General features: G+C 40.1%; 1 protein-coding gene across 1 annotated transcript in view; it reads right to left on the bottom strand.

Moving 5' to 3' along the window:
* Nucleotides 1–170: 170 nt before the first annotated feature.
* The window catches only part of LOC102313957 (rho guanine nucleotide exchange factor 26), a 25,915-nt gene continuing 2,557 nt past the window's right edge, over nucleotides 171–23,528 (bottom strand). The window contains exons 3-15 of the mRNA XM_005948729.3: nucleotides 23,018–23,069; nucleotides 22,795–22,937; nucleotides 20,831–20,887; nucleotides 20,467–20,627; nucleotides 17,005–17,157; nucleotides 16,734–16,863; nucleotides 16,145–16,219; nucleotides 15,759–15,848; nucleotides 14,133–14,284; nucleotides 9,326–9,535; nucleotides 2,781–2,851; nucleotides 2,489–2,593; nucleotides 171–2,156 (exon numbers count right to left, since the gene is read on the bottom strand). Of these exons, the coding sequence (XP_005948791.1) occupies nucleotides 2,014–2,156; nucleotides 2,489–2,593; nucleotides 2,781–2,851; nucleotides 9,326–9,535; nucleotides 14,133–14,284; nucleotides 15,759–15,848; nucleotides 16,145–16,219; nucleotides 16,734–16,863; nucleotides 17,005–17,157; nucleotides 20,467–20,627; nucleotides 20,831–20,887; nucleotides 22,795–22,937; nucleotides 23,018–23,069 (1,542 nt within the window). The 3' untranslated portion in view covers nucleotides 171–2,013. The remainder of the gene's footprint in view (nucleotides 2,157–2,488; nucleotides 2,594–2,780; nucleotides 2,852–9,325; nucleotides 9,536–14,132; nucleotides 14,285–15,758; nucleotides 15,849–16,144; nucleotides 16,220–16,733; nucleotides 16,864–17,004; nucleotides 17,158–20,466; nucleotides 20,628–20,830; nucleotides 20,888–22,794; nucleotides 22,938–23,017; nucleotides 23,070–23,528) is intronic.

The raw sequence follows: 23,528 nt of genomic DNA, 5'->3' as shown, positions 1-23,528 counted from the left end.
CCAATCTGAGAAAGGTGCAAATGGCCAGTTGATTTATCTGATTATCCTTCATTAAATGTTCAGAAAGAATGTCTAATTTATTGTCCCAAGTTTTATTCCTAGAGTGGTCTCTGCTGATGTAAAAAAAAAAAAAAGAAAAAAAAGAAAAGAAAGTCATTGATCAGACTAAATGATGGGAAATTCAGCTTTTATTAGGAGTTGCTGATTAAAAATATAGAAGGCTGAATAAGCAAGTTGCTTCAATATAATCTGTATTTACGAAAACATACATTACACATTTTAAGCCGTTTCACATATTTACATGTACAAAGGTAATTTACACTAGATACAAGAGAGGAAATGACTTAAACAAGACCAGCTCATGCTTATGTGTGTGGTGCCAAAGCTAATGTTCCCTGAGAGCAAATGCAAAGCTGTTCTCTTTGAAAGTCTGGATACTTGTGTCCTTCCTCATGGCAGCACTGCCGACCGCCATAGCTTGGTTCGTGTGGCTCAACAGTTATGGTTGTCATTTGGACTGAGTCCAGAGCAGTTGGCTTGATAGATGGTGTTATCTTCATCCTTTGACCAAGTCATTTTTCTTCTTTAGCTGGGCAACACTAAAAAGATGACTCATGCTGGGCAATACCATTAAGAGCAGGGCTGTTCTCTATCTTCCGATCTTGCCATCAGCACACAAAATTAATTTTACCATCCTTCTATAACACAATAAATATGAAGGGGTGGGAGGGTGTACACCCAATATCAGTGCCAGTCCACGCCATTAAAGCCACCTGTCTAATACTGTGTTATACCACATACTTAAACTACTCTTTGGGCAGTTTAAGTATGTGGTATGTGTCAAAGCAACACCTATATGAATGCCACAGACAGCTCAAGATGATTTTAAAGTTGTAGCTGGCTGCTGCATATACCTGTGTCTGAGACCAATCTTGTGTATTTGTGCTTGTAAAATATTTCAAACAATCAAAATCATTGAGTGAATGGAGCGTCTAATAATATTTGTGACATGAATGAATCATTGATTCATGATGGTGGCATTAACAGGAGACAAGAGGGTAGACAGACTACCTTCTGTTATGCACTTAACCCATAAAAGAGAGGAGATTATATACAGATTACTTTGTTTTCAATATAATCCAGAAAAAAAAAGAAAATGGATTCTGCTATTTACACAAAGTGCCTTAAGCTTCAGACAAATAGCCCGTCTCTCTTTTGCAGCTCAGCGTACACCACTTTGTATTCTGTTGCAAATATTGTCATAGTTTCACATGCCATCAGAGGCTGATTAAACACTCACAGGAGTTTCCACATTAACCCACACACTTTACATAAGCTGCCAATCACACCCTCCTTCCTTATTATCACTTTCACAATCAACAAGATGCTGGCAAAGCTTCAATCACATGGCCTGAGAAGCCTCATTAACAGAGCGCATGCCAGGCTGTTGTTAGTTTCACACAATTTAGCCTGTTTTACCTCTTACAGTATTACTGTACTCTCATTTTAATTGCACATTATAAAGCGTATTCTTTGTAAATGAACAACAACAAAAAAAAAGCATTTACAAATTTCATACCAGCTATTGCTGTGTGGTAGGGTGCTAAAAAAGCAGTGACTTTGGCTGTGGGTGTGAAGTTTTACTAACCAGGCTAGGGAATTAATCAGTGTGACAGATCCCACTGTCAAAATGTCCCACCTGCACAGAGACAAATCAGTTATTAGGGAAATCCGTCTTCCACGTGTTTGTTTTTAGTCTTTCCTTTGAAACTTAGACAGTGTGGCTGATATTTATTGATGATTGTGGCTCCATCTTTATTCCACTGTGAGGGCCTAGCAGCCGCAAGGCTCTCATAGATGTCCAGTTGTCCCCTGGAGACAGGTCAGTGGTATGGTTATTGAACTCATTCGTCTGAGTTCAGTGCTTAAAAAGGCAGGTCACTGGTGTGTTGAGGGTTCACTAATGGCCAGGGAAAAGCCCCATGTAGGTTAAGCAGTCCGCTCATCGTCCTGTCACACATTAGTCTCAAGGCCCTGCAGGCGGTCCATTCTCTGCATGTTGCGTTCAATAGTGGCCTGGCATGTAATTGGTTCAGCACACTCGCTTAGAAACCATCCCCTCTCTCCGTCACGCAGCCGCTCGCCTTCGTACCAGCCTAAGAAGAGAAACTGGCTTTAAATGAAAACAGAAGAATGTGTTGTGTGGTACTTTATGCTTTTACTGGCTCTTCTTTTTTGGTTCTGTCTGTTATTTAATGTGAAAAAGGCTTCCATGTGTTTGCACAGATGTGAAACCACATCTTCAAACAGGTATCAGATCCATTATGTGGAAAAAGTAAATGCAGACTTTGAAAGAGAGATGGAGAGTATGTAAAAGTAATTGATGAAAGGAAACCGTTGAAACAGGAAGGTGGAAAATGAGAGGAATATTAAAGAGTATGAGTGAGGATATATGAAGATATGAGGGAGGCAGAGAGAGCTGACATACCATCTTCTACAGTCTGCCAGACAAGCACCACATCAGCCACCTGCAGAGACAACTCGTCTGGCTGCCTGGCGGTGTAAGTTCTGATCATCTCCACCTGCATGAGACCTGAAAGAGCACATCCGAATCATTTTAGAGAAGTCACACTGGCACTTTAAATATCTTTTGACAGGCTAATTTCAACCAACTCAGCATGAGGAAACTGTTTCAACTCATAACCACAAGGTGGCGCAACAGGCTAAATAGAGAAGTCAGGACAGAGCGTCCATGTGAATTATGTGTTGTGGAAACTCACTGGTTCGGTCCTGAGTCTTCTTATTGTTGTCATTATTGTTCAGAGCACTGATCCACCTAGCACGCTCATTCCTGAAAGAAAGCGTAATGGCACATGAGGAACTATTAAAGGACTTTATAGTGTTCCCAAAGTTTAATAACACCACAACTCTCAAAATTTTGCTCTACTATGGGAGTTCCTCGCTGCTTTAATTTCAGTCGAAGATGCTTTATTGTTCAGATTTTGTAGCATAGATACAAAGGGCGGTCAGAATCAACTTAAAGAAAATAAAATGAGGTGGAGTTGCACGCAAACAGCTTTACAGGCTAGTGTGAGCCGCACAGGAAGCTTAGTGTTCCCTCGCTATCCTCTGTCCCGTGTGATTGAGAGGGCACAGAGGTGTGTTTTGTAGTCAGAGGGAACTGAAGGGAACAAGCACAAAGGCTTGTTCTCAGAAAAGAACTGCCCTGCTTTGCTTTGCTTTTTTTCTTTCTTGTTTGAGTTTCACAGCGAGGAAAAGTGGGCGGAGTTGCACAGATCGGGTTCCATGAAAATCCACCTCTCATTTCACCTGTTCTAAAGGATTTGGAAAGGGAGAGAGGATGAGATAAAGAAGCCTACGGAAATGAACCTGCGGGGGTTTGCTGAGGCCCTCTGTGACTCAGCACTGCTGGCCCTGGATCTTGCAGATGAGAACAAAATGCACAATTGTATGGACCCTCTTCACAGGGGCCTCAAACGGGACGTGAAGAGACGAAGCCCATGAGTCAGACATCATTACTGCATTTCAATCTGTTCTGGTTCTTTTCAGGGGGGAAATATCTTGGCCATGTCAACAACTAACTTGACAATGATATAGGTCAGTAGAGATTGGATAACAATTACTTTTAATAAAATCGTGAAATTAAGAGAACGGGGCGTACCCACACTGCAATATCAATGCCTGTCACACGGTGTGACCTTTGGATTTGGTGGATACATTTCATAACGATCAACTGTTGAACCAATCACCTCTCTTTATCACCTGTCGGTGTACTTGAAAGCAACCCTGCATTTTTGTCACTTGATGGCTTTTTTAAAAATAGGACAGAGTTTTGCCTTTGTTCATTTCTGTGCTAAAGATGCAGGTTCTTTACATTCATTCGAGCTGCTCTGTGGGGAAAGACAGCTGTTAGTTGTTGCTTCTGACAGCTGGAGGTGCATGCCAGATACAGATACATGTGTGCAAACAATCACAGCAAGTCACCTCGCACTAAAGCTGCTGAGATGCCTGTTTGAACCCACTTTCATTTATGGGTTCAAATATAACAAGCACAGGCTCTAGCAGATAACAGCTAAATATGACTGGCACTAAGTTTGAACTATGAGGAATGTGGCAACGTTTAATGTTTTGCCTGCCTACTCCTGCTAGTAACACTCGTTCTAACTTTAATCATTCCTCTCAAAGAACGGGAGAATGGCAAGCATCATAAAGCCAGAGGACTTTGTTTCACTCCTTTTCCATTGTAAAATGTCTTTACATATTACAGATAAGAAGAAATGACTGCCTCTTTCTAATCTTCCATCCCCTGACAACTTCAGCAGCACGCTACTGCTTTTCATCTTTACATCTTCTTTCCTCCTGTCAGTTTGTTTACTCCGATCGCTCCTGTTCCCACCCTTAACTGACAGTATTTGGGTACAATTCCTACTTCTCAGACTGAAACGCGGCATATCTCAGCACGGAGCAACGCAGCCAGGGAATTTCCCAAACCAAGGGGAACAATCTGCAACTACTTTTTTTTCTTCATTATTATCACTTAAAATGAAAGTAGAAAGAGTAAGAAAACCAGAGTGCAACAGGAATACAGTCTCTGGTAGAGACCGTCACATAATCTCTGCTGCTTTGTGTTGTAGCTGCATATCTGACAAGCAGAACTGTTTTGCTGCAGACCTCTGTAGCGTCTCTGTTCCACTAATAGAGAAGAGCTATTCACTGACGACGAGACACAGCATCAAGGTCATGGGAAAGACACGTTGACATGAGCACAGCAAACAAAAGGATACACAGAAAAGAAAAGAAAAGAAAAGAAAAGGAAGAGGGCACAGACAGAGAAGAGGAGAATCATAAACACTGCCACAGACAGCAAAACAAGCCACACTGAGGTCCCTGTGCCATCTCAAATCCAGCTGTCTGTGTGAATTCCTGATGCATTACATCGCTGCTAAGGTTAGAGGTCATTGTGTTGTATGTAAGCTTCTTAGACCTTGCACAAAATACTCAAATTAAACTAAGGCATCAGCTTAAAAGGTCGGCAGGTAGAGAAAAAATGAACTGAAAGCAGAAATAACCACACTGACAATAACAGTCCATTTCCACAGTTTCATTTCAACAAAAACAGACCTGCCTCGAGTCAGAATGTGTGGAATTTCCCTTTGGAATATGGAGAATATAGAGAAGGGTTTTTTTCTTTTTGTTTTTTTTAATGTTTGTATATTTGTGTTAACACTCATTAACAGATAAATCATGCACAGACCTGCATTTTGTCGTTAGCACTTTTGTGACAGTGACAGGAAAAGCAAATCAAGTCCCTGCCCCACCCTATCCAGTTAGCAGCTGCATGTCTAGGCTTTCACTTTGGAAAGATTAAAAAACATGATTGGGACCAACCTCATCCAATACGTGTAAACGATGTATGCAAATTATTTGATTGCACTGCCTCTTTAAGAAACTGCCTCATACCTTGCTAATTATTGTATAATATTTCATTATGTCAGTCATGTGAGTGAGAGCCACAAAAGAAAAATGTACACATCGACCTGTTTTAGTGTTTGTATTCAATCTGCTCAAAAGATGGTGACTTATGTTGGAAGATGTCATTTTCATAGTGCTTGTTTTATTTTGATACTGTGGCATAATATTGTGTGTAATATTAGGACATTTAGTCAGCTATGATGGAGGGAACAAATGTTTAAACTGAACAAAAATGCTCTTTGGGGCTCTTCCTGTGCTGCTTTGTATCCAGTAAGAAATCGAACAATATTTTATGGACTTGTGTTTAAAATTTTTATAAAAGTGGTTAAGTTTATATTCTGAGATCCTGTAGTCATGTTAATGTCCACTGTTACACCAGTTTCCGATGCCCAGCATCTATTTATCTGTCTTATTTGCTTCATTTAGCTTGTAAAAGGGGTGGCTAATGAAACAACACTGTGTGTCAGGCTGGGTTAAATTGCCAAATTGGGATGAATGAATGGAGGAAAAGGAATTTATCCACTGATTTAAAAACAAAACAAAGCGAAGACATCGGCTGCTGTTGAAGTGATGAGACAGGACGGTGAGGAAGAATCGGGAAGAGTTAAGTTACAGGCAGGGGGAGGGATAGTCGTGGGAAATAGCCCGCTTGGCAGTGGATTGTTGCTAGGCAACAACTTCAACAATGACTAGAAACCACTGTAACAATGGACAGTTGCCAGGGTGCCCCCCCCCCTCTCTTCTTAGCTCATTCAGGACTACAGTGAGTGAAGCGCTGACCCTCCACATACATACCCACACATCTCAGCATCTGAGCCAAGGGCCCCAAATACATCAAAAAGGGAGTCGAGTCTAGGGGGTTTCCGCAACAAGCTATACTACATAGAGGAGGCACTCAGATTGGGTGGGGGATCACAATTATGCATGCCGGAGTAGTAGGTCAAGGCATCAGCAGGCGGTGCATTTAAGGAAGTCCACTGAATCTGCCTCCCGTGCATTCACACATAGTACTATTACATAATACTACTGCAGATACTTTGCCAGGTTTTTGCACTTAGTAAAAGTGCAGAAACAAATCATTTAAAATGAAGGCTTTCGTTTTAATGACGTACTGTGTGAGGTGTCGTGTTTTGGAAACAGTCGTTTTTATTACCCAATAATCTGTTGAATATTTTCTTCATTAATCACATCATGTTTAGTCTGCAAAACGATGAGCCGAGTTAACAAGTTCACATTTCTACTTTGCTAAATTAACAGCCTTTGAGAACTAAGAAATCCAGATAATATTATATAATGCAATATATGTAAGAAGAGTGTCAAATAGTAATATAAATAAATGCTTTGTCAGAGCCACTGGCGTTGCAATCATACACACCAAGGCGATTTTAGTTCACTAAAGCTAAACTAAAAACTAAAACTAGTTAACTAAAATCAAAATGAAAACTAGAAACAAATGAAGACCAACTGAAACAAGTTTTTGTGCCCATTTGGAGATTATTCTCAAAATAGCATTTCAAGTTTAAAGTCATTACAGTTGCTGCTGTACGTACAAAACTCCTTCTGTAGATGGAGTTGGTAAAATATGTCAACCAACTTTTCAAAAGATATATCCTCTTGACTGCATGAGGATATAAAAAAATACAAATTAAAAACTCAGTATCGTTGCATCTGTCCACTGCCAGCCATTTTATTTTGCACTTCCAAATTTGTGTTGTTTTTCCTGCTGACTTGATGCAGCTTTCTGCACCATATCTCCAACGTCCTTATACTTATCACCACACTGTGTTTATGTGCTTAAAGAGAAATTATTTCCTCATTACTAAAACTGGTTTATGAAGCACTGATTTCAGTAACTAATCTAAACGAGGCATTTTGTAGAGAGTTTAAGCTTTGGCAGTTGTTTGACTCGAAACGACCACTTTACTCTCCATATTTCAACTTTATTCTGAAACTGATCGATGTGTTTTTCTTAATTTGGCACTATTACCTCTTCTTAGACATTTGCCTCCCATACAATAATTAATAAAGGCTCAAACTATCACTGAAACTAAGAGAAACTAAGCTAAAACTAAACATTTTTGAAACAGTAAAAAATAAACTGAAACAAGCAAAGTTACTCTGGAAAAACTGAAATTAAAGTGAAAGCAAAAAGTCAAAAGGAAATAAAATAAAACCAGACCGGTCTCTCACATATGGATGCTTAAAGCACTTGTCATTTTAAAATTCGCTTGGTTAATGTTTTGCCGATAACAGTCATTATGAATTACTTTTAAGAACCTAAACCAATGTTTGGTGGGGAAACAGGCTCCTGGTAGACAAATTTTTGACTTGCAACTGCCACCCCCCAAACCTCTTAATGAGGACTTTAGAGAGAATTGTTATCGCTCTGGTTCTAAGATTACAGCCGGTACGTCAGTGACACCTTGTGTGCATGCCTCTGACGCAAGAAGTGTCGGCAGTTCGGCAGAATCTGCTACCCTGAGCTGAGAATGGTATTAGGGTGGGGTTGTAACTTTAGAAATAACCAAAAAAAAAAAACACTCATCCAGTGTGAAAACAGATTCATTTTCTGTAGGTCATCTAACCCTGGAACTTTAAACCCTCGCACTTATTTGCCTGTACTGGCCAACTTCCATCAGGACTGAAAAATAACTATTAATCTTTTGAATGATTGACTTGATGGCTTGCTGTAAGGTATCCATGTTTAGTTATTGCTGACTAAATCCAGGTTTAAACATGTAGTATTTTTATCAATAAAATGCAATTGCACACCTGTAGTCACCAAAACAAGGCAATAATATTATAAACAGTAAACGGTACAAGTCGAAAGACATTTTTAAGGTTGCAATTTGCAGTGTAGACGTGCCATATACACAGCCTACACAGAGAAACCACAGCTTCTGTAAAGACAACAGACAGGGAGGTTCTCTAACTACACAGGAATGAGGGGGAACCGGCCCCGTACATATGAAAACACTCCTTACAGTATCAAACCACAGCAACAAGATGCGTGCGCGAACGCCTGTGCATTCATCGAAGTGCGCATGTGTGCATAAGCTGAAGCTCCCAGTACTCAAAAGAACAAATAAACCTTGCAGGAAGCCCAGTGCATAGCTGATCCCTTTTGTTTGTGTGGGTTATACAAGCAGCCTTTAAATATTTTTGTTGTACTAAGACACAGAATCCAAAGCTCCAGCTACACTGACTGTATTTGTGAGTAAATATTTAAGTGGCACATGCGACAAATTTCTGAACCAACCCCTTAGACTATAAATAAAGAGAGCCGCTTCTATTTAGAATACATGATTGGGTTGGAATAAAGTCAACAAAACAATCATCTGATACAGCCGGTCTGTTTCAGAGTACAACTCCAGACAGTACGACTGTATAATGGAACAGCAGACTTTATTTAACAGTGCGCCCATCTCTTCCTTAAGTAACAAAATATCCCTGTGACTTGTAATGGTGCAAAAGGAGAATATAAAATAAGAACCATGAATCTTCTTTGCTTGAAGTTAAAAGGTGTATTGGAGCACATACAGAAAAGATAAGGGAGCAGAAATTTGATCCAAGCTCCCTCGCAGAGAAGAGTAGACATGCTGGTCTTAAAATTTTAAGAGATTGAGCCTTATTGTGTGGTTCAAAGTGAAATCACACGACTACTCTAGGTTCCCAAAATGATGATAGAATACACATGAGTGTTTTAATGAGAGTCAAAAATGACTCATAGTTCCTTATCGCCATGCCTCATAAATCTGTAACAAGTGAAATGCAAGTGAAACGAAAACAGCACATTTAAGAGGGACAAAGGTTACAAAAAAAAAGCACTTACAGCAACTCTGTTCCAACGATCATGGTCACCTTGTCACCAGAGCAGTTGCTAGGGAAACTCAGTCGAAAGAGGTGGTTGGCGCCAGCTTGCCGTGAGCTCAGCATGCTGGTGGTGCTTCTGATCGGTGACCGGTTGAAATCGCTGGGTTGACAAAAATCCACACTGATCTGATTCCTCAGAGCGTAGTCTATGACAGTGTAACTGTCCTCACTGACAAGAAAGACAACAAAGTGATCATTGCATGAAAATTCAGTGTACTTAGTCCACATCACTTACAAAGCAAGTCATACATTTCTATGAATCATGAAGTGGGAAAGACTGTACTATGGTATTTAATGAAGAAAATGTTCAATTATCCCTCAGATTTGGTTCCAATCAAAGTCCAAATGTGCAACTGTCTATATATATCCTACGACTGCACTCTGTTTTTGCTTTTTTAACTGCATGCCTACATTTCCCACGACTTTTTCAAAAAATCTAGTAGCAGCTGCAGTTGGTCAGAAACATCTGGAGCTGATTGTGAAACACTGCACCCCTGACATGGCACTGAACCTGATGAGAAAGTGTGTGTGTGTGTGTGTATTCATAGTGTTAAGGAGCTGAAGTCCAGCTCATGTTTTATCAACCTGAGACTGAAACAGCAGCCAAGCCGAGAAGCTACTGGACAGCAGCTAGCTTGTGCATTACATAAACTCAAACAGATGCCAGCAGTGAGCACGTCTGACTTATACATGATGTAAAGTGAGTGCCAAAGCCAAGCAGCAGAGGCATGCTCCATGGATTTTCCACACAAAACTCTGAAACTCAGGGTTGTGACTTTTTTGAGAATCCAGTCATGGTTGGGAGGCTCACAAGGTTTAACCGACACCTACTCTCCAACTATCACCCACAAGTTAAAACCTTTTTTCCCCACTACGTAACACTTCTTGGAAGAGGTAGCTTTAAGAGACACTGCACTGTGTGTCTGTGTATAAGATGGATGTAAGACAAGCACAAATCTAACTGTGACTAGACACTTCTCACAACTTCTTAAAGGAGTTGTTTAAAGGAATAATAATAATAATAATAATAATAATAATAATAATAATAATAATAATAATAATAATAATAATAATAATATGATACCCACGGGAAATTTGCATTCCTGCAGATTTAGAATGCAATTCGTGTCTATAGAATGGTGTTAGTTAGCTTAGCTTAACAAAAGACTGAAAATGAACTAATAAAAGTCAACTTTTCATGATTACTGGTTAGATTTTTCATACTTGTCAGATATTGAAAAATAAAATGTTCTCTGCTGAGCATTAGAGGTATAATTCGAGTGATTACAAAAGCAGGATAATCATCTACCATTATGTTGAGTTACCCTAAACAGTCCATTTATCGTTCCAGATTCAAAATGTGCATTTTACCAAAACCTATTTTTAACTATGTAATGTCAGTTTTAACCTCTGTTATCTCCTATGCTCATTGAGGAATGGAGATTATATTTGAGGAAGTCAGACTGCCACTGTTGACAGTGACAGGCCTGCTGCCCTTCACGACTGAAGGAACATGAATTATGTGAATATTTCTGCTTTGCCTGCATTATTATATTATATTATATTATATACTCTATTTATCTTTAAAAAAATGCTTTTCCTGAGCTCTCTGACCTCGACATGCACATTAATTGTCATTTCAACACTTATCCAGGAATGGGGATATGAGCAAATGCAACAAATAGAAGCAGGAAAGTGTTACTGATACGAGAAAAGTAGGAAAAGGAAGAGAACCCTAGAGGGACAGACAAAGAGTGACAGGATGGAGGCGACAGAGGTGTGTGTGTGTGTGTGTGTGTGTGTGTGTGTGTGTGTGTGTGTGTGTGTGTGCGTGTGTGCGTGTGTGCGTGTGTGCGTGTGTGCGTGCTTCAGCAAATTTTCCAGTTATTATAAAGCTATATTGTGACAGTTATTTCTCAAGAAGGTCCGGTGCTCTCCATTTAGAGCTATTCTGTGTACGTGTATGAACACATTCCTGTATGTGTGTAATTTTTAAAGAAAAAAAAATTGAGCATCAAAACAAGCTGATAAAGGCCTACCAAACGTTTGTTCCCAGCTGTCTGTAACTTGTAACGTGATCTGGGTATGCCTATGGGCAGAATGGATAACGGAAATAACAAACGTCTTTCAATTCCTACACAGATTTTTTTTCTCGTATGTAAGGGTAAAGCCTTTGAATTCCACTCAGCTGACAAACAAGTTAAGCTGCATTTCACTTTATCTTTTTTTTGGCTGAAAAATTAAATCGATGAATTTAATCACCTAAAACAATCTAAGATAATCTTCAAATGTGACCATTAATTGCAATTAGAGATACTAAAATAGTGTTTGGAATTTGAATCTCTTCAAACACACAAAAACGAAGCGTTAACAAGATAAAACATCAAACACACCATTAGCATCATTAGCTTTTTGGCTCCTGACTGACCTACAGGTGAAATGCCTGGAATGCCATTGACATCATGACACTGGGAATGCGATGGGTGGGGAAACTGCATGCTTGAGGTTTGAGTTTTCTTGCATGTGTGTCAGATCATTGCCAAATGGCAGATGAATTGAGGTGGGGAATCGCCGTGATATGCTTTGTCAACATGTGGGAGAGAAACGTTAAATTCTTAAACAATTTTATAAAGAAAACCCAAGTTGTGGCTTTCCTTTTCCTGGACACCCACACACCCACACACACACACACACACACACACACACCCTTCTAGTAGCAGGAAAAATTCATTATCACAGCTGTAATAAAGAACAAACAGTTCAAGAAACAAGCAAAACTAATATAAACCTTTAGAGACATGTTGAGATAGAACTCCATGTAAATGGATACGTGCCCACACACAAAATAAGAGTATAATGCTGAAAGCTGAGCCTATGACCCAAAAAAAGGAGAATAGACTAGACACAGGCACATACAGCAAAAAACACAAACAAACCATAAGACCAAGAGGAAAAGAATGAGAGAAAAAAAGCAAAAATAAAAAGAATAGATGAAAATCTCAACATGAATTAATGTTTAGATGATGCCCAGCATTTACACAGGAACATGGGGGGATGAGAACGAAGCCAGCTGGAGTGTTATGTAAGTGTTCCTGCGAGCCAGAGTCCAGCAGAGCAACACTTTACCAGTGCATGACACAAGGCCCAGCCTGACAAAGGGATGGTCCATAGTTTAAAGTCAATAAAACAAGAAGATTGTCTCGTCTCTTCTTAATGGCTATATTGTCCTCGCCATTACAGATTTAGCAGTGGGTGATGTACAAAAACAACTAACTTTTTTCAGATATCATGTTTTATGTGTGGAACTGTACAAATCTAAGACGATTACAAAAATAATAGTGAACATCGGTAAGCACACAGCATACTAAAAACTTACAAACAGCTTAGTTACTTTTGAATACATGGAGTCAAATGACAGGCAAACAGATTTAGCCTTTCTTTCTTCGGATAGCACAGGGTTATATATACACTCTCAAATGGCTCTAAGGTCATGCCTATGCTTTCTCTAGCCTACTGTGTAAGTAAGTGCTTTGGCTCTGACCTTTTCACCCCTTTCTTGTGGTTTTGACAGAATCCTAAAAATGTTAAAGTGAGACAAGACTGAACTTGGAAAATATACCACTCATACTATAAGTCTTAATTTCAACAGAAAGGGCCATTCTGCCATTATACCTACGAGCGCTTGTGATCTAGGAGTGCCTGGATAGCCTTGTGTGCCCCTGGTGAGCTTTTGTTTGGATTACTGCAGATGGAGTGCAGCAGAGTAGCGTGCCACAGCTGGACTTCAGAGCTCTCCACAGTACAAACCAATATTATAACAGCTTCCCCCATCCAAACGTACGCACACACATAAATACACACTGATTCCGGAGCCCTCCCTTTTCCCGAATCCGTCTTCCAAACACAGGCTTGACACCACACACTGCTGGAGTCTGCCGTGGCAGATCAGATTCCCAGAAAAATATCATATGGAACGTTTCTTTTCTTTTTTACAGTTCTGAGGAATTCTTAGTCTGCGAGTGGCGGGATTATTACTTCCAGACACTAAGGAGATGGCCGGGAATTTTTGTTTTGGCAAAAACAGACAAGCAGGCGCACGCATGCACACACAAACACACAAATGAAAGTCATATCAAGGATGTCCTCTTTATAGCTTTTCTTTTTCTTTTCTCCATGGTGTTGCCTAAAACTAGAGGAAATAGGGGAAGAGGAAAGCAGACTCACTGACGTGTCTGACAATAGAGCAGGTTTCACAGCTCCAGGTGATTCATGGTAACAAGACATGTCAAGAGCCAAAAAAACCTCTCATAGTGCCAAATAGCAACAGGTTCAGGTATCTGCACCTGATCTACCTAAAAACACACGTGATAATGTTGCCAGGGTGGAAGTGCAGTCTACATCTGCGGTGGCATCAAACTCCTTTAACGGTCTCTAAACCCTGCTACCAACACTTCTCGTGGTTTGCTTTCGGTTTGCACAGAAATATTGTTTTGTTTTTTTAAACAGGCTCATTTCCCAGGACGAGTTCAAACATGACGACAGAGAAGACAAATCTACACACCCTGCACTCAGGATCTTGGTCACATACAGTGCTCACACGCAGTGAAAACCTGAAGACTTACGGTTAAACTTTCACACTCAACATGCCACGACATGTGAATTATGAGCAGAGCCAGCAGACCAAGCTCAAACTCACACCAAGTAAATCAGATGCAGACCCTCCCATGCATGGCCTGGCAGTTCTCTACAACTTCGACGAAACTCACCTTTTCTTCCTGGTGACAATGAGGACGTCATTGAAGAGGAAGAAATAGACCTGCTGCCGTGATGTTCGCTTGTAAAAGATGTTGTTGTCCACAAATGCAGTCAGTTCCCCTCTTTTTACCATCCACCTGGAGGATGAGACCAGGGGGAAAGGCTAGAGGAGCATAAGAAAGAAAATATGGTGAACAGGGGAAGATGGTGAATCTAATTATTCAAAGAAATTTTAAAATGTCTGTAATGTTGGGGATGATCAGCTGGAGAATGAAAAACGGTTCACTAGGCATCCGTGCGCTCCAAATGTGCCAACAGCAATTTCCCACATGGCTTACGCACACTTAAACCTACCAAACCCCGTGTTTACTGTCGATACTCATGACAATACAGGGGTGAGTTCTTCTTTTTGACAGATACGTGTACATACATGTTAGCATGCACCACTTGCTAAATATGATCAGCAGATGTGGCCTATTAGCATTAAAACTGACTGTGATACACTTAACATACAACTCTATACAAAAACATGGTGGGTTAACACTACCACCTCACAGTGAGAGGTACATGAGTCAAACCCAGGCAGAGCTGTTCTGTGTGGAGTTTGTATGTTTTTCACAAGCCTGCACGAATTTTCTCTAGAAACTCCACTTTGTCACGCCATCAAAACACATGTTATGTTAATGAAGCCTAACTGGGACAAGCACACTGTTACAGTTAAGGGTGACAGACTAGCTCTTTCCTCATGTTATTTCCCTGCAGTCTCCCATAACAGGAAAGCCTCAGTGAAATGTGTTATCATTGACCAGTTAGTCTTGTGGTTAGTCAGCCAGGTTTTCTTGAATGTGGTGGAGAACATAGGAGCAGATAATGTCATGGGAGTCTTTCCAGAGGGTTGCCGTTCCCTAACTGCCTTTGAACTCTAGTGATATCGGTGCATACACATCCATCACCAGTATCTGTTTAACCCTAGAACTGCTAGGGAGGGTCATTTTGACCCCATGCTGCAACAATAGCAGTAGGAATTTCTTGAAGAAAGTAAGTTGTAAATTTTTCTCAAATTTTTCCACAGTGTGCATCCCTTTACCTCCTCACACCTGAAACCCATTTGACTCAGCTGGTCTGCTGCAGATTTCACTGTTCGCTTACTTGGATTAGTTCTCCACACTCTGTACTCTGCTCCGTTCAGCTAAAGTTGCCGTAATGCTTTTCACAGCCAGCAACTCATCCAGTTGTCCACGGGTCGGTCCTCCACTCTGCCACGGCTCAATAACCATCCCCGACCCATTCAGCTCTGCGATAATTACTTGCCTTTTATCTAACTACAGTTCCCTTTATATTCCTCTAGCAACCTTATCTAGCTAGCTCTAGCAGCCTTCATACCAAAGTGTATGAATGCAATGTCTGTTGCTAGGCAACCAAGCCCGAAGCAATTAAAAAAAAAGTATCTTTTCAGCAGTTAAAGATATAATTTTTCTAAACTTTTATTTTCTCTTTTATCCAACTTACTTCAGAATTCACTATGTGATGAACAAACCTGTTGTACACGTACAATGACAATAAAGGGCTATTCTATTATTGTCGTTTGTTAATCAAAAATATTTTTGCTTGCCAAAAAACTGAAAAAACCCACATACCTTAATCTTGAACTCCAGTTGAGAGTTGATGGTGTACATCATTTCTGTTCTCTCCATCGTCCGAGCTCCTTCATTGCACTTTCTAACCACCTATTAATGCACACACACATAAAATGTGTAAAAACGTCAACATGCAGGCACTCTGCTTGTCATTTCATAACCACATATCAAAATTAAGAGTACAAGAAAGCTAGATTAGCTTTTTTTGCATAGTAATTAATCATTTCCTGTTGTGGCTCACAGTGATACAACAGAACAGGAACTGTTACTCTAGTTTTACAAACTAATTGTCTAAATAATAACCGTACGTCAATAATAATTTTGTTAAATAATTTAACAAAGGTGCAAGCCATTAACATTAAACTTTTGTTTAACAGTGCCCTCACCTTGCTAACTGCTTGTAAAGCCTTCTTACAAGCTTCATATTGCGGTGAGTCTTTGGCTGTCTTCTGACAAATTGTCTGTAAAACATGGATTCACACAGGTTGTATAATTAAAAACACACATTAAAGTCATTAGTTCACAACAACCCACAACAGCTCACTGGACTCATGCACGTCACTCTCAGCAGCCTGATCACATATTGAAGCTGTGGGAAGAAATGAATGGAAACCAAACTTTCTCAGGATCCAAACCCTCCAAATGTACAAGCATAAACCCAAGAGGTCCCTAAGGAGACAATGACGGAAGGAAGAGAAGAGGGGGATAAAAGCAGAACAAGCGAAAGGAAGAAAGGGAAGCAAAGCAAAAATGGAATAATGCTCTGCCAAAGTAAGCATGAAAGTGAAGAAGAAGAAAAACATTACAAATCAGTTAAGATTATTAAAGAATTATGTAAGGTCAAAGAAAGATCTTTAACACTAGAACAAACCATGTGTTGACTTAACAAGGGCAACACAGATAAACAAACTGTTGTGCAAGAGGCAGTCTTGTAATTCCTAAGCTAGCCCTGCTGTATGTTTTCAGTGCACTTACATCCATGAGCAAGGGAAGGCGAGTGATCCTCTGCATGGGCAGGATAAGGAAAGAGATCATGGGGAGGTTCCTGCAGTCAGGGTGGCCCTCTATCCTGGTCAGCACCTCCTTAAATGTTGGATTCTTGGAGCTGTATGGGAATAAGGAGGCAGATGCAGCACTGGGTGAAAAAAGTGAACTTGGTCGAGGCAAAAGTAGAACAGCCATGTTGGATCAAATCCACGAATGATAAGATAAGAGCGTATGTGTGTGTGATTGCTCGGTCACTCACACCAGCCTCTGCAGGGTCCTCTGTTGGTAGACCTCATTGGAACAGTATGTAATATATGGATCAAAGCTAGACTGGGAATGCTTGCAAACGATGTCAGTGATGTCATCGATCACTATATTCTGTTCATGTTTTTTCTCCAGTTCCTTGAAAAACCTAGACACCAAAGTGGAAGTGAAAGAATAAAGGTTAGTGTGACTCACTAACTTGAGTCATTCCCTACTGAGGAATAATATAGAATAGTAAAATGACAAAGTCCGGTAGACAAGGAGAGCTGCCAACAACTTACTTCTAAAGTCACCATAAGATGACAAAAGAGGAACTCTCCACCACTTAAAATAGACATAGCAAGCCATTAGCCATAACACAGAGGCTTTTCCTCTTCCTGAGCAGCAGCAGATGGCCATTTCAAAAGGCATGCCACATGTCCAACTAAGGTGATAAACAGGAAACTTGCACAGACACAGGATGTGGACCTTGACCAAGCTGGAACAGGTTCCTGCTCATCTGCAGAAGCACCTCTAGAGCCTTTAACCAGACCCCCCATACCTACTCCACATACACACACAGTGACTATCTATGGAAAAAAAAAAACTTTTTGTGGCTATGTAGCCTTGTGCCCATGCCTGACCCAGTATGCTTAACCTTTTGATGAAGGCATGTGCACACGAGATAACAAAAAAGAAAGAAACACATGCTAATTCACATCCTAAACGATGTATTTGGGACATTTACAGGTCAAAGCTGTTCATTCTGAGGCAAAGCATCTCCTGATGGATGTCCTCAGGAGGATCGAGGTCACGGTAAATGAGTCAAATCAACAGTGTAAAATAATTAAATTATTCAAACTTAGACCTCTAATCGAGGATCATGAGTGAAGTCAAGTGAAATGAAATCTGGTCTACCTCCAAGTGCAGAAGAATTCCTCATTTTATACACTGCGTCACAGATGCTGCATTAGGAATACAGTCCGATTTATGAAATGTGGTGGGACTAAAGCATGTAATAGCCCGAGAACACAAGTCAAATATAATCAGTAACACATCTGCATATAAAATACACAACAGCCCTCCTACTTGCTATCACACACAGACTACACAGAAGGCTGAAAATAGATTGATATTCAGGTATGTTTTAAGATAATAACCTCAAAGCTGTTCCTAGTAAAGCATCTGGTTTAACCAGTGCTACAGGGCTCTGTGTATCTTAAGATCTGCCTTCCCAAGTATCAAGGGTAGTTTCTCATTACTGTGTCTGGCCTGTGTGTAAGATGATTCTCAAGAAATTCAAACATATTTACAGTATGATGTAAAAATATTGAGGAGGACGTATGCGTACTGGAGATGCACCAGGTATATGTGTACTATATACCAGGGGTGAAATCTTCCATGTAAAGTTGTAATCTTCATCAAATGTCATGAATAACTGGTAGTTTCTATGCATATGTGCACACACACATCTCACTGAGCAGTATTAAGATAATTTGGTTGTTTTTGCATTTTGGCCCCAAACCAACAAGCACCCTAGGAGACTGGAAAATGACAGCATAATCTCATTTCATGCTCAGATTTTTTTTAATCTGAGATTTTAATGCAAATCTGATTAAAGAGTCAAACTTGAAAATTAAACATCAGGATTATCATATTCAAAATACTCTTGATTTTGAAGTGATTTACTTAAAAGTATTGTACATCTTGTGCTAATTGTGGTCTTAACCAAAGTGAAATCACATGTTTCTAAAACAGGTGAAGGAAGAAACAGGACTGCACTAAAAGTGAACAGTGATTTGAGAGAATTTTACCATCATATAGAAACACGGATGTGATAATATTAACAGGCTGAATTGCAGCTGAACGTTCAACCTTTGTCATATTGATATCATGGAAAGCGTCTAAGAAATGATGTCATATCTAAAAGTGGCCTCGGAGATAAACTCGAGGAAGTGCAACTGGCGGCCAGAAACTGCTCTGCCAATCATTCGTAGAAATAATGTAGTCCGATCCACCAGAGTAATTGCTGAGCCATCACAGTTTTCATCAGTCTCAGCTTTCATGGCCTCTCATGCATGATTGTTTCCATCACTTTATACGAATTTTGGAAGGTCATGCTACGTGGCCAGGAATGTTATTAAACAGTGAACTATAAAGTCATGATGGACAGGTAACCTCAGAGGATCCATAGCAGCAATTTTTCATAGACGCATAAAACCCCCCAGACATGCTGCCTGTTTCAGTGCTTTCAATCAGTGAGGAATGTTCACTTTAACAATGCAACCATAATTATGAGGAAGACTTCTTTGTTCCTTGTCGTTTCACTCAATTTGCCCCTTGCTTCTTCTCCATGTCTGCTTTTCGTCAATCAGCATGCGACTTCACATACACTCGCATCCAGAAAAGAGCTCAGCGCAGCGTAAACACAAATCTTTTGACAATGAAAACAACCCTTACTGAAGGGAGGAGAGTAGCTGAAAGTCTGTATTAGCATACACTGGATAGTTAAGCATGCCAAATTATCCAGCTAATTAAGCAAAACCAAGGTGATGAAAGACACCTGAAGCCTAAAAAGTAAACAACCAACCAATTCCCCTAAACCAGTGATGCCAAACTCTTTAAATCGTGGGCCACATGCAGCCTACTTTGATCTTAAGGGGGCCGGACCAGTGAAACTCCCCTTTGTATAAATGTAAAAACATTTAACAACACATTGAAAATCTTTCAGGAAAAGCAAGTGCAATTGCATGAATAAGTCTCAGTTTTTTTTTAACATGATAAAGAAATGCTGCTGTACTAAATGAAAGAAATCTGTCAGCAAGAATAAATAAATCTGTAAAATTACAGAGAAACTTCTGATAGCTCACCTGTAATCACAAAACTGAAGATTTTTGTGAATTCATAAAAAAAATGTACTTTTGTTTATTATTTATTTATTTTACTGTGGACCAATAATAATTCAGTTCAATTCAATTTTATTTATACAGCGCCAAATCACAATAACAGTCACCTCAAGGCGCTTTATATTGTACGGTAGATCGTACAATAATAGATTCAGAGAAAACCCAACACTCATATGACGCCCTATGAGCAAGCAAGTAGTAGTAGAAAAATATACATATTCTATAGTAGATAGAAGTGAAAAAACTGGAACTTTTATGGTATTTAATTGTTTATCTACTAATAAATTACTTTAGTGTAGTACAAATTACTATGGGGGGGGGGGTCTTTATCAGTAGGCCAAGCTGTAAAACAACTTAAAGTCTAAAATCTATGTCCTCCTTCACTTTTCCAAAGCCATTCAGTGGGCCAGACAGAAGTCTTTCCCAGGCCAATTCTGGCCCCTGTGTCTTATGTTTGATACGCCTGCTCTAAACCAACAAATTCTTTAAACCAACAGCATGACTACCAAATATGAAGACGAATAAAGGTGCTCATCTGATAACAAATGTACTTACAAAACAGCAACACTCACTTTTTGCTAGCCTCACAGACATCAGTGATATTGGAGAACAGGTGATGGTGTTCAGTCTTGGTCATGGTCTCCCTGAGCTCTGGAGAATCCTTGAACATGCGGATCAGGATCTCGAGACTGTGGAGATAGGAGTGCTCCGACGAGATCACCTCAAAAATGGCCTAAGGAGGAGCAAGAGACACATCAACCGAGAGGAAACATAAAAGTCAGATATATGGGATTCAGTCATCCTACTAGGTCCTGGTAACGATGACCCTGGGTTTCAATCACATGAGGTATGCGTTTAAACTAATTACGCATCTAAGTACTTAAAGTATGAATCGGAAAAAATAACTTAAAATGAGCTAGAAAGAACGACTCGTACCTCTTGTCTTTTGCGTTCTTCTTGACTTATCTGCTCACACAGGCCACTTTTCTTAACCTAAACAGAACAATAAGTCAGAAACATTTCTTGCATCATTTTTGATAGACACTTGTTTAACTACATGCAATCAGAGCACAGGTGTAGGCTGTGGCTTTTTTTTTTCATATCTAAGAAGCACAAAGAAAGGCAGTCTTTGCAAGAAACACTACAGGAGTATAGAAATTTGTTGGATCCAAACACTAAGATTAAACAGGAACCACTTCTGCTCATTCTGAAAGTGGAATATAGCTGAAAGGAAACTGCATTGGTATGTGGCTGGAGAGCTTTGGTCGAAAGATGTTTGAATGAGAATGAAACAAAGCAATGTTTTGAAAGGGACTGGGTGCGGAGTGCTATTGAATTAATCAGCCTGTGGCTTTGTCAAACTGAATATGAGGCTGAGTAATAAACACCTTCTTTCGTTACACCAGATTTAATCAATATGACCTGGGGCTCAACCACATGATACTTTACCGATACATGTAAGTAATGAGAAATCCCAAAGATAGTTTCCCTTACTTGCACTAGCTCCTCAACCCATTTTTGTGCAAAGCAATAAGGAAGAGATACTCCTGCAGGAGTATCTGCCCCCCAGCTCTCTCCAAACACTGAGAACAAATAAACCTGAAGCAGGTCAAACACACACTATTTGATTTCTTTCACACATATAGCCATCAGTGTTACTAGATATTGCTCCTACTTTCCTGGCAGCCCATTTTTGAATTGCTCTGTATGAGCAAAGAGGTTTTATCCAATTGAGCATCGTCCTTCTCTGGTTGAAATTGAGCATAATTAATCAGGTGTCATTATAAAATGGCAACTATTTATTCCTTTTTTCACTTGATCAGGTTGCCTTCAGGTAATTTAGAAACAATTGCGCAAGTTAGCTCCAAAACAGCCGCACCTTCTGAAAGCGTGAATGGTAATTCTTAGAACCATGATAATTCTGGGATGTGACATTTCATCAAAAAGATGAGACACTGATAGTAGAAGGGTGGAGCTCCTCAGATTCAGGATTAAGCAAGAGTCACAAGATGACAACTTGTACATTCGGTTCTCGGCTCCACTGGAAAAAAAATAATTCCCGTCACACCAGGACAGTGACCAATCACACAAGTATTCCTGAATCTGTAGGGTGAAGAAAATTCTTCAGAACTAGATCACAGGCTGAAGGCTCTAACACATTCACAAAGACGAACAGCTGTAAAGCAGCTGTGATAGAAAGAATGCTTACTTTGCCAGAATCCTGGGCAGTCTGTGCCCAGTTCACTTTAGTGTCTGGCTGACATAAATATAAACAAAACAAAAAGTCTCTCTACAATGTTTTCAGCCTTCAGTCCAATCTCCTACTTATTATAGACCATGTGCAGACAGTACAATCCTCAATTCCTCAATCTGGGCTATGGCTTGCTTTTGCTCCCACACGTTCCATCTTCTACCAGTAAACAAACAGATGGGGCTGCATTAGTAGAAAGCTAAATTAGCCAATTCCCCTTATATTCCTCTGCTCCTCAATTCCAATCCCTAACTACATTATGTAATGCAAAGCCACCACAACTCTCCCCGGAGGCAACATTTTAGGCATATTTGCAGTCTGACGAGCGTACAGAGTTTGCCAACACATTGGCATTAATCCCAGAAGTGCTTCCAAGACTTCCTGTGGGCCTGGCTGACTGTCTGACTCCCAGCCTGCACAAGCCCTTGACAAACTGCTCCTGTACTCCCTGATAAACAAAGTGAGGGGCAAAGGAAAGCAGAAAACAGTGGGAGGATGGGTACAGATGGTGGCCAAACTGGATATGACAGCATTCTTTGGAGCACTAGCATTCCAAAACTACACAACCACACTCCAAGATCCAGAAAGGATTTAAAATATAAGAGGAAGAACAGAGACTACTATTGTGCCTGTGTGTGTTATGTCTTACCACACTAAGCTGGCTCCAGGAGGTACGTATGGGCCTGTACTGCACTACAATGTTGTTATCGGGTTTGGGTTCCCTGGAATCGGGATCCTCATCTGAGTCATTATGTAATGCATTCTCCTTGTAGTTCTGGTAAAGCTCTTCCTCTGCAAAATCACAGGTTTTTTTTTTATTCTGATCTTTTATAGCAAAAATATAACACAGAAACGCAAACAGAATTTCTCACCCTCGCTGTCAAAAGTCAGCTGACTGGTCAAAACCTTCTTCTTATCTGGACTCTGAAACAGACAAAAAACAGCATAATGAGTTTAATGAACTCTGAAAAACCAAGTAGGGACACATGCAAACCATTAAAAAAAAAACTTGTTTCACCTGTTCACTACCTGTCCGTACCCTTTTGCAAGTTGCCTCCTCCAGTGACCCCTGTCTAATTACAGAGCCTCAGTGTGTTTAAGTGTATGTGTCACGTTGTGTCATGTCTTCCATCAACCACATTAATCATTTCTTTGTAAGGCCTTGTTCTAACCTCTGCGGCTGTTGCCACCAAGCTTGTTCCACTGTACTTTTACTGGTTGTGTTGTAATTTTCCAATTTGAGCTTTACCCCTCCCCCTTCCCCCAGATAACAAAAGTCCACCATGAAGCAATCTTTGTGCACAATTAAATATAAAACCATCAGAGGGATTGTTGCCGAGTTGAGAAATCTTAATGTGCTGCAGAACGGGGGAGGGGGGGGGG

Source organism: Haplochromis burtoni, unplaced genomic scaffold (assembly GCF_018398535.1).
Source record: "Haplochromis burtoni strain Fernald_Lab_line unplaced genomic scaffold, NCSU_Asbu1 Contig_571, whole genome shotgun sequence".
Taxonomy (NCBI): Eukaryota; Metazoa; Chordata; class Actinopteri; order Cichliformes; family Cichlidae; genus Haplochromis; species Haplochromis burtoni.
This window is presented reverse-complemented; position numbering and strand designations above follow the sequence as displayed.